This window comes from Loa loa (genome assembly GCF_000183805.2).
Source record: "Loa loa unplaced genomic scaffold supercont3.222, whole genome shotgun sequence".
NCBI classification, from domain to species: domain Eukaryota; kingdom Metazoa; phylum Nematoda; class Chromadorea; order Rhabditida; family Onchocercidae; genus Loa; species Loa loa.
Genome location: NW_018108402.1, coordinates 53,853 through 70,164, shown reverse-complemented (window position 1 = coordinate 70,164; position 16,312 = coordinate 53,853). Strand labels below are relative to the sequence as shown.

The 16,312-nt window shown below is 30.5% G+C and overlaps 3 protein-coding genes across 3 annotated transcripts; all 3 read right to left on the bottom strand.

The window, feature by feature from the left end:
- Window positions 1–160: 160 nt before the first annotated feature.
- On the bottom strand, window positions 161–3,648 carry LOAG_03415 (X11 protein; the record flags this gene model as incomplete). The annotated part of the gene is made up of 6 exons (XM_003138952.2): window positions 161–477; window positions 954–1,073; window positions 1,229–1,294; window positions 1,451–1,669; window positions 2,139–2,289; window positions 3,542–3,648. The coding sequence occupies 6 exons, from the start codon at window positions 3,646–3,648 to the stop codon at window positions 265–267; spliced, it is 876 nt and encodes a 291-aa protein (XP_003139000.1). The 3' UTR covers window positions 161–264.
- Window positions 3,649–4,561: 913 nt separating this feature from the next.
- LOAG_18196 (hypothetical protein) lies at window positions 4,562–13,007 on the bottom strand (the record flags this gene model as incomplete). The annotated part of the gene is made up of 21 exons (XM_020450862.1): window positions 4,562–4,672; window positions 5,026–5,110; window positions 5,303–5,455; window positions 5,947–6,041; window positions 6,415–6,518; window positions 6,878–7,013; window positions 7,116–7,230; window positions 7,354–7,474; window positions 7,727–7,874; window positions 8,233–8,382; window positions 8,586–8,646; window positions 8,993–9,135; window positions 9,333–9,465; window positions 9,546–9,620; window positions 9,829–10,058; window positions 10,499–10,660; window positions 10,986–11,168; window positions 11,403–11,528; window positions 11,686–11,874; window positions 12,161–12,292; window positions 12,810–13,007. The coding sequence occupies 21 exons, from the start codon at window positions 13,005–13,007 to the stop codon at window positions 4,562–4,564; spliced, it is 2,850 nt and encodes a 949-aa protein (XP_020305413.1).
- A 406-nt stretch (window positions 13,008–13,413) lies between these two features.
- Window positions 13,414–13,587, bottom strand: LOAG_18195 (hypothetical protein; the record flags this gene model as incomplete). The annotated part of the gene is made up of 1 exon (XM_020450861.1): window positions 13,414–13,587. One exon carries the CDS (start codon window positions 13,585–13,587, stop codon window positions 13,414–13,416), a length of 174 nt encoding a protein of 57 aa, XP_020305412.1.
- Window positions 13,588–16,312: the final 2,725 nt, after the last annotated feature.

The following is a 16,312-nucleotide window of genomic DNA, read 5'->3' as shown; positions in this document are numbered from 1 at the left end:
AGTGTACATTCTCTACCAATAATCTTTAATTAATAGTTGTCATATAAAAGTAATTTTTCATTCAGTAAATTACAAAAGAAAAAAAATTGAATGGCTTGAAGAATAACAATTGGCTTTAAAATAATAAAATTAAAAAATAAAATGAGAGGAAAACACAGCTAAAAAAAAAAAATTGAGGGATTAACGAAATGAATAACAACAATATGTACGAATGAAAATAAACAAGAGGAAATTGCAGTGATAAAAATAAAGTTAAAATATTTATCAAATATAATTTGGCACTTCTTGGCCAGTGAGCAGTCGAAACATTGATGTTGGCATTGTCTTCATATGAATCTCACCAATTGCTGTTGCTAGCATATTAACAATTTTTTCATGTGGAACTGCAACAACACTTTGTGAATTAATTTCAATAATTCGATGGCCAACACGAATTCCACCACGTTCCGCTATACCACCACGTAATAAACTACAAATCTAAAATGTGAAAATTTTTGAAGAAAAAAATGAAAGTAAATTTGCTTATGATAATAATTTTAGAAAAGATTTGAAAAACTTATTGCCAAACAAGTATTATATTAAACGTATTCATAAATTACATGTAGCATTATTATGATTTAACTGATAATTGATCATAACCTCCCATTTTAATCCATAATTAATCTGTCTATCTCAATAGATTACAATTTTAATTTAATTTTTTTTCCTATCAATTCAATACATTACAGTTTTGTTGTAAATTTTTTCAAACTAAATTGTATTCTTGTTTAAAAAACTAATATTTATGAAATTTTAAACGAAAAAAGTTTAGTCGTCGGAAACATTTACTGCGAATAGTGAATTTCTTTTTATCCATTCTAAAATTTCAAACAACAGTAACAACCGAATAAATAAATAAATAAAACCATAAATAGTAATTTTAAAAGGTGAAATAAAGTAACAATAATTTTTACCACTCCATTTTGTACACTAAAACCAAGTTGATATTTAGTATCAGGACGCCGAATTTTCACTTCAACAACTGGTGGTGTTGAAACAACCGTTAATTTTACAGCAGTGCAACTCTTTGTCGCCTATAAATATTACAAACAATTTTTTTAATAAATTATCATCCAAATAGTAAAAACAGATGAAAATAATAATAATAGTAGTGGTAATAATAATAATAGTGGTAATAATTATTAAGCTTCTGAAGAATTATCATTAGAGAAAATTCAAATTTGCTAACCTTAATATTTTGCTGTGCTGAAGCTAAAGGAAGACCTACTAGGGAAATGCCATTAATTGCAATTATCTGAAAAAAAATTAGGAATAAAAAAGAATACTGGAATGTAAATCTTGTTTTTTTAACTTTTGTATTTCATTTTCTTTCTTAAATTTATAATTTGAAAATTTCGTGAGAAAAATAAATAAATGGTCGTTACTTTTTAATTAAAAAAAGATATCCTACCTGATCACCAATATTCAAATGATTGCAACGGCCCGCAGCACCATTTGGTTGTAAATTAGCAATAACAACCGTTGGTAACATTGAACCCCAACCGGATTCAACAACTACAACACCTAACGGTTCACCAACTTTTTTCGGTACAACAACATCTTTTTGTGTTTCCTTTTTAGCAAACATCTCCAACTCGTCACCCATTAATTCCTGTGAACTTAATACTTCCTGAAATCTTCATTTTACAAAGTGACTGCAGTTTGAATTGTATATTTACATTGTTAATTAGCAAATAAAAGGTTCCTAAAATTTATTTTAAAACATGTAAAACTTCCTTAAAATATATTAAAATATCGATAAAAATTAAAAACTGAGTAAATAACTGGCAAAAATTAAATAAAAAAAAATATCATTTAATTATCGATAGACTAATCAATAAATTGTGTGTAACGAATGAAAAAAATGATCCTTTTCTTAAACGTATAGTTACAATTATGTAAAGTTAAATTTCAATACATTATTGAAGGTTAAGTAAATATAATTCGAAAAATAATTACCTATAATAGCAAACATGACAGAGCATTCATGAAATTAAATTTGAAGTCGATAAGTTCAAAAACACAAGAAAATAAATTTCATTCGGATTAAAAATATATACTATAAAATTTAGTGCAAAAAAGTAAAAAATAAAATGAACCTGATAATCAATTTCACGCAAATATGATGGATCATCGATACCATTTGCTCGAAGAAATTCAACATATGCAACTTGAAAAGCTTGTCCAATGGATTGGGCAATAAATGATGCTTCATCGGATTCGAAAACATGACATATCACGCGAGGTGTACTGTAAACAAAAATATTTTCTCTATAATTAATCTATCACATCCTTTTTAATATTTCATTTGAAAAATACAATTATTACTTGAAATTTTAACAAAATGCAAAATACATTCATCGATGATGGATGAACTTCATTTATAATGATTGGTCAATCCGAGGAATTATTAAAATTCCTGAAATTGAACTATTATTATGGTAGAGATCATTTTAACAACATTCTCCCTCTCTTTCTCTCTTCTCCCTTGTCCTATTTCGTTATCCACTTCCCTACAGTATATATTAACTAAATGAAATTCATTAATTGCATTTGTCACTTTTCCACAAAATCAAAAATATCTCTTGTACTAATTGTTCATTGATGTAACTTTATTTCATCAATTTTTTAAATTCCTCCATTTTTCCTTAATGAATCTCAGTAATTTATTATAAGATTTAAATGAATTTTATTTTCATTTAATTTCTCACAGATCATTTCTTTCCAAAATATCAAAAATATCATCAAATTTAGCTTGATCAAGTTTTTTTGATCAAATTTAGAATTAAAAAAATTAACTTTAAATATAAAATTTATTGCGATAAAAATTATAAAAATTTCTGCTTTCAAACTGAAATAACCGTTTAATCCATCTATCGACTTTATTTCAAATTGTAGCTTACATCTACATCAATTAACTGGTCGTATCATTTCGTACTCAAATAATCAAATGGAATAAAATTGAAAATAATTCGCGTTAATATCGAAACAAATGAATGAATGAACAATAAATTTTCAATAAACTTTTCAAAACACCAAACTTTTCCCCCTTTTTTATCATTATATATTAAAATGAAAATCTGAAACATCCGATAAATAGTTTGCACATTAATGGATATGAATGGAATTCTTAATTGGAAATAAAATGAGGAAAAAAAATAATGAAAATATATACAAAAAAGCATTCCTTTTTAAATTACAAATTTAACAGTTGAATAATCTAAAAAGTATTTGATAAGTGAAATATTTAATCAAAGAAGTAAAGTATTTGATAACACTTTAGCTTGATAAATTTTTATTTATTAAAATTTGAATCGAAAGAAAAGGAGTCAAAAGTTTATAAAATTCATATTATCATCTTTGATAATCACATAAATTTAATCAACCTATCAGTTAGCTATCTATTATATATTTTAATCTATTTTTAATGGAAAAGTCTTTAAATATTTCTCGATAAATCACAATTAATAAAGTAGAAATTTCAATTAAAAAGATTGCATACCTTACGGAAAAATCCTCCTTAGATGATTGCGACATTCGGCGTGCCATCAAGACAACCAGATCACCGATATCAGCAATATATGATATTGTTCGTAATGCGTGATCCATTAATATATCCTGCAAAAGGACAAAAAAAAAATTTACCTTCCTATGTTTTACCTTTTTTGTTACTGAAATTATACAACAAAATTATTGATGATACTTCCAGACAATCCATACAAATAAACCGGTCAATAAAATAAAGAGAGCGATTATGGAACATACGGCAAAAATTTTTACCAAGACATTTTAAAATAATATGGTTCAAAATCCCCTGTATGAGAGACTGTAAATGTGAAAGGTTTGTTAAATAAATGAATAAATATTCGATAATTTTGAAATGATTTCAGAAAATTTAATTGTACATAATGGATTTATAATTTTAAACTAGAAACATCTAATATATTCCAAAAATTATTGCATGAAATAGTATTCTAAATTATGCTATTTGAATGAAATCCTGATCAGAAATTATAAAATTTTTTAAAAAATTTTCAATAACAATCTTTAAATATATAAGAAATTTAACTTTTTATTAAGAAATCGGATGAAATTAAAGAAAGAAGAATACAATAGAATAGTTAGTTGGACTAATGCAATTATTTAGTATCTGATATTATTGCAAAAACGACAACAATAACAAAATATAATAAGAGTAGCAACAATTTCCATTACTATATTTAGGTATATCAAGTCAGAAACTATTGTAAATAATGGTATCAGACTTAAACTGTCTTAAATGAGGATATCAGAATAAACTTTGTCACAAGTCTAAATTTCCATTAAATTTTGCATATAATAAAAATTTTAACTTTTCCATCAATATTTAGGTAAAAAGTGATAAAGGAGAAATTGGAACGTAATAGAAAATAAAGTTATGATAGTTTAAAAAAAAGAAAGAAACAAAAAAGGAAAGTGTCTACTAAATATAACTTAAATGTAACTTTAAAAAAATACAACTTAATAAATATAACTTAATAATTTAATAAATATAATATGACTTGACAAATATAACGTAAATACAACTTAGTCCAAAAATAGTCGAACAAAGAAATTTCAATTTTCGATTTAACAATTTCTTTGACGATTTATTCTGTAAATATTATATAGATAAATAAAACAAATCAATTAATTAATTAAGTAAATACATAAACAAGCAAATAAATCAATGAATGAATATAAATATAGAAAGATATACTAAAAAATTGTCTATATATGCATACATATGTATATATATACATATATATATACATATATGTATATATATGTACATGTATGTATATATATACACATATACATATATATATATATATATATATATATACATATACATATATACATATTTATATATATATATATACGTGTATATATACAAATATATATATATATATAATGTATACATATATATATTGTATGTGTATATAAAAATGAAGAAGATTCAACAACCTGCTGAATGAGACTACTGCTTCCATTCAGAGCGCATACCAAAGGGTCCATTAACAAGGGTAGGTAAGGCAACAATGACGACAACCTAAAAAGAGATCCACTCACTTGATATCCAACATTTATAATTTATATATGATTTTAATATTAACGCAATTTAGTTGTAAGTTTTGTTTAAAAAGAATAGTTAATATCCACATTCAACTCTTATACATAATACTTAAAAGAAGACAGTATCGAATATCTTTAAAAAAATTTCGGACAAAAATTTCTTGATTACCTTACGGGTACGGTTAAACACAATTCAATAAACAATTCACGCATTTGCGCCCGATGGGTACTAGATTGAAGACGATTTAACTGATGCAGAAGTGTCGGCAGAAGGGGTAGAAATGTCTGGTAAAGCAAGTCGTAGCTTCCGCCACCAATTGAACTGAAATGATTTGGAAAATCTAGATAATCGTATGGCTCTCAAAGGTTCCTTATTGAAATTGATATTAATTTAATAATGATTTATATATGATGTTTAACATTAACGCAATTCAGCTGTAGGTATAATTTGGAAGGAATAATTAATATTCGCGTTTAATAGAATATGTTTGATAGCCTGCAGAAAATCTTCGAATTATGTAGAATCAAAGTTAATGACTAGCAGTTCCGTAAGTTATTATAGATAATTCTCGATCCATACTTTATCGAACTGAATTCGATAAAGTTAAAGAATTTCGAAACATTCAATACCATGGATATAAAGTGGTATATATAAATTGTAAATAGGATATAACAGCTTTTGTATATTCCTCGTTATTTACCACTTATGATATCTGACAACAAAACCAAACAGTGATCGTAAAAAAAAATTTTTTATTCCCTCGAAATGGTATCTTTGAAGATAATAAAAATCACTAGAGAAACAGGAATTACCGGAAAAGTGCTCGAAGCAAAAGAAAATAATTAATTGGTTCTCGAGCTCGAAGTGCCAACTTCATCGAATGTAGAACCAGATCATGTAGATATGGCTGGAAGAAGAGAATTTATTGAAACTTTAGCTGCTTTTAAGACCAGAATTTCAAATGTAAATTGAAAAAAAATGCAAACTGCTTTTATTAGTTTAAAAACAACCGCAAATCTTCCACTGAAGGAGTTTTTTTTCGTTATTAATTTCCATTTATAAAGAAAAATAAAATAAAAAATTAGTCTAAAAAAAATTTCGGACCATGCAAAGACTTGATTATCTTACGGGTACGGTTAAACATAATTCAATAATTCGCGCATTTGCGCCCGATGAGTACTAGACTGAAGATGATTTAAGTAAGCATTAGACTTAAGACTGTTCAAAAAGTATATTTCATATTCTTAAATTCTCAAAACATCAAAAAATGGTATCTGTACTCGAAGCATTCGTTCATTTTCTGCGCATCCTGAAGGCTGCGAACCAACTGAAGAGAATACAATTTTGAACAGTTTCAACCAGAGAAAAGACCTTTCCGAACATTCTGAAATTTCATCTCAGACAGAAATATTATTTTTCAATATATAATTTTTCATCGTTTCAAAATCGCTACTGTAGATTCTCAATTTCTACAATTACTACTAAACAAAACATATATTTTCCGACATAGGTTACATTCTCCTAATTTTCGTGCTAATCGTGCTAAGTTCGCCTTCCGTGTAGTCCTCTATATCACATATCATTATTACCGAAATTTGAGTTAAGTATTTTGTATATCAGACAACATAATTAGATAACAGTAGTAAAACAACTAATACAACTAATACATTAGCTAAAAACTCCATCACTGAAAAACGTGATTAAAAAATATGGAATAAGAGAATCGAGTGAAGAAGAGCTTACCAGCTAGATCTGGTAATTTCTTCATGAGGAAACGAATTAATATATCACCAAAATTGGCTGACGTCAAAGAATTAACCAGCAGTGAACTACATATGATTTGAAGTCCATAATTTGAAGCCAATCTTTCGATGAAATACTGAAGAGCAAAATCCCGTATCCCGTAGATAAAATGGCAAAATGAAAAAGAAATAAAAAAAATGCACTGAAGAAATGGACCATATCAAGCTTTAAGACTTACATCAATCCGTTTTGATATGATTTCTTTAAAAATTGATGGATTCAGCAATGTAAAAATGGAACCAAAAAGCTCCAAAACTTCCTTCTCCTCTTTTGTGCGTACTCCATTTGAAAACCTTAATTCAGTTTGACATTTTCCATTTCGTTTTTTTTATTTTAATGCTATCATAAATTTTTTCTATCTGATGCATTTTCTTCGCGTCTTTTGAATTTCTTGGAAAATTAAAGCAGTGACTAACCTTTGCTGTGTTGATGGAACTTGACTTGACACTGGGCAGATCACATATATATCAAGACATCGCAAACCATAACGGAAGAGCTGCTCAATTATCTTTGCTTCATAATCTGGCGATATCGCATCTGGATGACTAATTTTTAGTGCAATATTAATAAATTCTTATTTTCATTAGAAAATAAGTTATTCCTAATGTCTGAATGACCATTCTCAGCCATATTAGCAATGAATAACTATGATATAGTGCAAATACTTGGCGAAATATAATTTTCATGCATATCATTTAATGCTAAAAGTTGGCTCGTTAACTTTATATTACAAACATAAATCGCAGATTAACTATGGATGATTTCCTATCAATGGGAAAAAAATCTGACGATTTGTAGCATGAGTATCCTTCAAAGCATGTACGGCATGTTTGCAGGCTTGAACAAGCACTCGGATCATGTTCCTACATTCAAGCAGAGTGTAAGATGGAATGCCAGTAACCCAGTATTGACTCAGTATCTCTTCAGGCGTCGATGTCTGGAAAGAAGACTAAATGATAAAAACAGAATGACTGTTGTATATGACTGACCATCCAAAAGTTCAACAAGGAAAAATGGATAAAAATAAGCGATTGTTTCACCACATCTGTAAAACGCTAGGATTATTCATACCATGTCGTTGAGACAGATCATGAATACAGAACAAGGTGCTATTATACGTCCATTCCATGCAAGGATTTCCTGCGAACTTTATCAAAAAAAAGAAAGGAAAAGCATATTGGCCCAGTCGATTCTGCCTACTAACTAGGGTATAAAAGTCTTTAAAAATGAGCAAATTATGAAGATACCAAAGTATAACTTTTACTTCATTCCAATTTCCGCAATAAGGATCTCACCTTCCCTGTCTTCGTTGATACTGGAAGAAAGGAAGACGATGAACTATGACTTTTATCGTTTTCATTACCCCAGGTACAGAAATCAAAATCGCTTTCTGAAGAAAGCGGTGATGTTGGATCTTCCTTAATCATTTTGTTACGGACGACCAGCTAAAACATTAAGATATTAACCATTTTGGAAATTTAAGAAATTCTCGTTAGTATTTTTTTTTCATAATTAGTTCTAATACAAATGTAATAAAAATTTAGCAAAAGCTGCTAGCATTTCACAAATTATATCTTCGCGGTCCAGCTTCATCATTGGAAAATCATTAAAAAAAATGAAAAAAGTTGCTTAAAAAATCAACATTAACCTCATCCAATTTGCCTTTACCATTTGCAAAAGAAAAATCACCGCGTGATGACTGGGAAGTGCTAGAAATTTCAACGCATAATAAGACGAATTGAAGAAACAAATATTTGTTATCTTCATGGATTAAAGTAATCCATGTTTCAAATATTAGACACGCTTCAAACGTATCAGTTAGTTCTGTTACTACACGAATTTTTATGGATTTCGAATCATCTTACAAAATGAAAAAACAATGTTTCTCTATGAAACATCCTAAAAAGAAGTTATTTATTAGGAACAAAGATCCTAGAAATTTCTGTTTACAAGAAATTCATCCATGCCCAATTGTTTGTTATGCACAGAAAATTGATATTTTCGACTTCCATAATAAGCGTGCTTTTCAAGAATTGTATAGATTAAAAAAGATACCTAACACTTCTATCAGGATAGAGTAAAGGTGTATTCATGATATTATTCGCATTTTTTTCCAATATTATCGGTAGTTGGTACCGCGCCAACCATTTAAGTTTCCGCACATAATTTTCCAATAAACAAAACAGTATATCACGGCACTAAAAGTAAATCTCAAACATTCATCCCCTCATTTAGTTTTCTTACAGATGTTGTTGAAAATGGAATAAAATCGTATAAATGCTAAAAATGATGTCAAAAGTCTCTAAAATTCGCAACTATTCTAATGCGTATTATCTGCTTCCAGTAATGTATATCCCATGATACTACATGTTATTCGCTAATGGTGCAAACTTGCCGGTTGATCAGGATGATTTTTCTCGGTAACAACAAACGATTCAATAAGATTCATCATTAACTTGATGCACATTGATTGCACCGTAGGTTGTATTGCAGGATCAAACATACTTTTTGTGAATGCATAAACTGAGCTAAAAAAAATTTGAGATTTTGACCATAATTGAATCTGCAAAATACAGTGATCATTCTCAAAAGTAATAAAACTACCAACCAACAAAGCAGATTGTAAGATAGATGGCCGCGTACATGATGCACAAGATCTGCTAGCATTGTATACATAGTTGGTCTGCAATGGGAATTTAAAAATGCTTCAAGAGCAAAAGCAACTGAGACGATTGATTTCAGAACCATCTAGAACAGATAAGGATCCTTTATACACGTTCACCAAAGTTAGAACTCAGAAAAGAGAGGTAGAGTAGACAAAAAAAGATACTATAGAAAAATTATACACAGACTTTCTAATTGGTTGTGTATTTTAATAAAATGTAGTAAACCTTAGAAAATCCATCGAACTGAATCCACTGCCTAACATGAGATTCTCATTAAAGAGTTTCGGGATAACTGGGATAAATTTAGTCTGAAGGTCGGTGACAAAAATATTTTTTACTGTCCCAATTAGCTCACGTCTCATCGAGTAGTTTTCATATGGACAACGCTCCAACATTTGCATTATCGACTGAACTATTTGCGTTCCATGATTACTTATTACTTCACTCACGTTGAACTAAAAATGAAAGAATAATTTAGAAAAGTCCATAAGAACAAAGATAATACACGTTAGAAATCCATGAGAACAAAGATAATACACGTTAGAAACCGACATGACATATCAAGCAAAGGTTTTTCCAATCCGATCTTGAATCATATCTGTTTTTAATCTAATACCACTATTTGGAACTAAATTTCTCAAGATCTCCAGGGCTGCTCATAGGTTGGTTAGAGCACTGACTTCCACATAAAATACCATCCTCACCACTTTAAGTGTTCCGTTTTATTCAACAGCTATCTAAACAATTTGTAGACTGAAGTATAATGATCAGTTAACCAAGACGAAAATGGCAATCCTGATAAATACTTGAGAGTTGATAGTCACGAATGATCAATCTTAAGCATAAAATAGAGAAAATTTTTCTACAATTTAACATTTCTGAAAAAAGCACTAACCACAGTGGAACGAGATGAGATGAACCCCAAAAATGTCAGTGCTCGCACTTGCGAACTATAAAATTCATCAGCCAATAGTGTGCTAAATGAGGTACTAATCTGCTGATCGTGAGGTATTGAAAGTGTACAATATTGCACCATGAGCGAGAATAATTCCATTAACTGTAAAATCTATGTTTTATGGAAATTGAGATGATTTTCGTCTTTTCACTATGTACGATTAAATGATCAAGTGAAGAGATTCCGTTCTAAAAGGAAGATTTCAATCAACTTGATATTTTTCATAAATTATTTTGGATTTGGTCGCTCAATCGCGACCAACATATACATTATTACTGATACCGTTGTGAAATGTAGAAATATCTAATTTGAATTGGGTATACTGTGAAATTAGTATTATAAGGCATATTTTAGAATTTGCCAGTACTTTTAAAAGAAGATTAAAGGTCTTTACCAATTCCTTTAAATATCGAACCCTGAAACAAACCTCATTTTGAATGTGATGACGATGAATTTGAAACAAAATAATACAAAACATGGGCACTTCTGACAAAACTTTTACACTCTGTGAAGCACGAGGGATTAAAGAGTAACCGCTATCACGTTGAGTACCATCTCCCGAAGTTTCGGGAAGGTAGACAATTGTCGGCATATAACAATTTTGCAGTGACTGAAATATCTTTTCGGAGGAATCACCATCCATACCTTACTTTGAAGGTGCATTAAGCCATAACTGTGGAGCAACTGTCTGTTGATAGTAATATGTCAAAAATACTAAATGCTTGCTCCCACATGTAAATTTCTGTAGTTTATCTTAAAGGAGAAGTTTTCTCTTTAACTATAGCAAGATATGTTTATAGAGGAATACACTATGCAGCTAGAAATCATCTAGCCAATAACTTACAGATTCAATTACACTATCTTCCATTCCACAGTGTCGAAGGTTTCGTTGTTCAAACATGCGTCCACTAGTAATATGTTGCGGCATATCACGATACACTGCTTTAAAATGATTGATAATTGCCGGGATCTGAAAAGTGGAAAATAATTATGCAATACGTGACGTGCCAAATAACTTTTTAACAGTTCAGAGAAATCTTTGGTGCTATTCAAAGCAGCCTTGTAACTGAGTGGACGATAGAGAGGAATAGAAAATGAAATTTAAACCTCAATAAGAAACAAAAAACCTCTGGTGTGAAGACAGCCCTAAATGCACGTTGATGTTCACTGATAATTTTGATAGCAATAACAGCATTTTCCTCATTCTCAACTTGAATCACTTTTGTAAGTTGAGTAAGGATAAGTTTTGCGTACTGCTTAACGATTTCATTGCAGTTCATACGTAATATCAGTTCAAGTATCAGCTTCCGTAACTGCTGAAATAATTGAAAAATTTATCAAGATCTTGTGCTTTTAAATGGAGACAGTGCTGATGAGGTAAATAAAGTATTAGATGATTAGATAATATGCAGTGTAACGCAGTCAAATATCCTGATATATCTTCTCACTCCTCCCCTTAAAGTTTTCTTCACAATTCCATGTCCTTTTGAATAAATCGCAAAATATTTTCATCGTTTAAGCTCAATCAATTAATTTTGTGGATAATGATTTATAAATAAATTGTGAAAATGGCTTAATAAAAGATATCCATAATGACCGCACCTGTGTGTTATTTTCGCCAATAAACTGAGGAACGGTATCTTGAAAAATTTTCAAAAATGTGCGTAACAGATTTTCCTGGACTATTTGGAAAGCAGATGTCGTTGCCATTTCTTCGAAGCTATTGCTTATTTCCTAAAAATTATGCAAAATAATAAACAAACAAAAAATACAAATAGGAAAAATGACAAAACTTTATATTCACACTAATCAGATGCCAATGAATCATATCTCAATGGTTCAATGAAGAAAGTTTGCCAATTTAGATAGTCGAAATAATCACATACTTATACCTCGAGTATAATAGTATTTATACCTCGAATGATAATAGACTGACTACGAAATAATTAAACAGCAACATCATTGTTCCTATTAAAACCATATTTACTTCGGTTTCCTATATCATCTTTGCTTGTCAGGCAATCAAACATGAACTACTATCATCGATTACAGATTTTTTCCGGGAAGTTTACTAGGCAATAATGACAGAACCCACAAGTTTCAGAGCTCCATATTTTTCTCAAATGTTTGAAAACCAGTGCTTGTATGATGCGCAATAACTTTACATTAGAACATATAAATTTCATTTCATTTTTGGCAAAATTATTCGGCAGAATTTGCAATGAAAGATATGCAGTAATTGGTGTATTACCTGTAAAGCTTTTAATTTCAGATCATCTCGCTGGCCGGTATCACCGATCGTCTGGATAAGTGTCTCGAGACGTGAAAGCAGAGGATGGCCCTGTGCAGTAGCCTGAAGATTGTGCCCCACAGGTCTCACTATTTGTGACTGTTGCAGTGAAGTGTGCTGTTGTGACTGAGGGGAATTGTAACCAACAGGAGCACTCATCTACGATGAATTTAAAGCATTATACTTACTGTGTACAATATGCTTGATTTATCGTCTCTTTCGACAAGTGAGCATATTTACGGGAAAGTTTCAAACTTACTGCAAACTAATATTAATCATTACTAATAATTCTACAGCAACTAACTTGTTCATGCAATCACCAACATATACTGTATACAATGTAACATTTCATTATTTCCTAGTGGGAAAAGGGAAAACGATATGAGGGAAACATAAAAGTTAATTTGGAAGGGTCCCACTCCTCGTTCGAAGTACTAAGATCTGGATAGAAAAGAGCTTGAAAAAGAACAGGATTCAAAGAGTTGTCAAATAAGAAATCTTTCCAGTAGCATCTGACGGCGACCTTTAACCCGATAACTAGACCATGCTAGAAAGCAGATAGTTCCTAACCAATCCACAGCCATGTATTTACATTCAAGCTGACAATGTGCATAACAAGAGCAGCCATGTCGGTACTCGTTGGCTCACCATCATACATGCTACTAATGTTCTGTATGAAATTGTTACATATATTGGATGAAAGGGTTCGAGTTTTGTAAGTTAGTATTGTTGGAATCATCTTAAATTATATGAGGTTAAAAAGATTTTGAAATGATGAGTCATAAGTAATAAAATTGATGAAATAGATAAGTTTTGATAGGTTTATCTCGAAGACTTCTAAACTGGAAAGACATTTCATTCAATGAAATAACTAAAATTCTTATTTGTTCCCCATTTCTCGGAAATTTTCGAGTGCACATTTGGCAACATTCTTCTCAGCGTGGTGGGGACATATTGAGGGATAATAAATCTCAATCAAATGCTGATTTGTAATCTGTCTTATCGTTAAATTTGATGCGTTCTAACTGCACCGCCTTCTCTTTCTGTTATTCTTTCATCGATTTGATCTGTCTGTGCGCAGCTACCTGTCGGCTAGATGAAAGGAAAGGCCACGCGCTCTTGTCACGATCATGAATCAAGATTCATTGGACGACCTAGGTAGGTATGTGTCACCTTTTCTTCAAGGCACAAACAGACAACAAAGTCGACAGGTACGGTATGTATACCGAGTTTGATTAATGATAAGTATTTCTCTGATATTTTAGCGTACTTTGATAAGATACTTAACGTTTGACTTTTTTCAAATTACTGTCATTTCAGTAGTGCACATACATGTCGGCAAACCAATGTCCTTGAAGAACCACTTTCGGGAATTTCTAAAAGGAAAACTGATATGCTTGCAACATTCGTTTGACTTATTTTGGCACAGTTCATTTTTTATTTCCCTATTTCATTTATTCCAATGCTGCCAGTAACAAATGTAGGTTGATTAAAGCAATTCAATTCATTGTTTGTATTATTAAATCAAACTTAATAATTAACAGTGGAAGGAATCTAGAACCTATCACCTAATGGAGATACATCAACTTGCCGAATATGACTGCCATAGCTCCCGACTGTCCCTCTCCCGCTCCAACAATATTTGACTACCGGAAGTGAAACGCAAAATATGATGTATTTCATAGTCTAACCATAAATCCACAACAAACTTTCTAAGAATTTCAAACGCTATTATCTGTCCTTCATACATGCTTTCTCAGTTACTATCACAGCAGCCGACTTTTAGTACTTCCGCTTTCTTTTTTTCGCCGCTGCAAGACTTTATTATAATTATTGTCCTGAATCCATCTTTTTCTCATAATTTTATTGTTTCCACTCACAGTTAAATTGTTTAGCAGTGTTGTTTCGAATGTCATCTTTTGTGGTTGGTCGAGCAGTTTGAGTGACGATCACGCAACATATTGCATTCGTTTTGAGAGGGTCCTGCGGATATTAGTTCTCTAAAAATGATTCCCGTTAAAATTTAGCTTTACTTAATTTCTTAATGCATCATTTTCTTTTTTTTAAACGTTCTTTAATTTCACAACTTCATCAAAGTTGCTTAGGTTCTTCTACACCGTCCCTCACATTGAAAACATCCAAATGGAATCTTCATATCTTCTCACTCAGCACTACCTGTCATTTATATCTTTTAAGAAGTGAATTTGGATTCCAAAAATCTTGCAAAGATATGAAAATTTGGAGCACCAAAAAATACGGTTAGCCCTATTAATTCGGAAAAATATAAAAGATAACGAAAGGCTGTTTGAGAGATAGTAAGAATATTCTTACTATGCAAATGTCTTCATGGTCCTAATACATCGCAGCTGCGGTGATAAAATGCTGTTGTAGATGCAATGATTTATTTTCAACTTTTATTATGCCCATTTAGAGTTGTCAAATGTTGCTTTTTTTCGTTCATTTTCCCCTCCAATTACAAAATAAAACAATCTAAAGAATTGGTTCGAGAATCTTGAACTGAAATGCAAATTTATGGGTTTTCATTAAACAAGTTAATTAATCGGGATGGCAAAGTTTTATAGATTAACAAACTATGATCCGGCAAAGTGGACTTAACTTACTGGAAAAGTTGGTTTTAATAAATAAGAATTCATTTGAATTTCAATTTAGCACTGAACGATTCCTTCAAAATACTTTAATGTAGCATTATTTACAGAGCGCCAAGACTAATTCTCGATCTGTAACATTCTTGCCAAGAAATGTGATGTTACCTTAGCTTTGTACAAAGTACTTTCCAGAAGGAATTGATGTTATCGTTGTTCAGTTTGCAACCATACTTCAGTCGACGTCTTTACTTCGAATATAAGAATCATTAGGATTGATCTGGTAGGCCATTGCAAGGGAAACCGGAACGTTAGGATATACACACACACACACACACACGCACACACACACACACACACACACACACACACATATATATACATGCATCAATCCGCTGGTGAATTTATTTACTTTGTTCTTATTTACCATATAATTTGTCGTTTCCTTCTTCCCTTCAAATGCTTTTTTTTCATAAAGAATCAAATTACATGAGATTGATTCTGAAAAGGCAAAACACTCAAACCAGGCCACTTTTTAATCTAATTTCTTTGCTGTAATAGTTAATTGTTTGTCGCACTAAAATACGAATTGATCCACAACATGGTGTATTTCTACCAACACGGTTTCATATATTAATGACAGAAAAATTGGAACTGTGAAAATTCTTGACGATGTCAAATATGGACGAAATATGATATGTATCATCAGTATTTATTAGTATGAATAGATGTATACTTATAATGGCACAGGAATTTGCAAAGGCATGAAGATTGTTTTTAAATTCGAGTAAATGCTGATTATCACAACCTACGTATATATATATATATATATATATAGTAGTTAAGTAAAATTAATAGTAT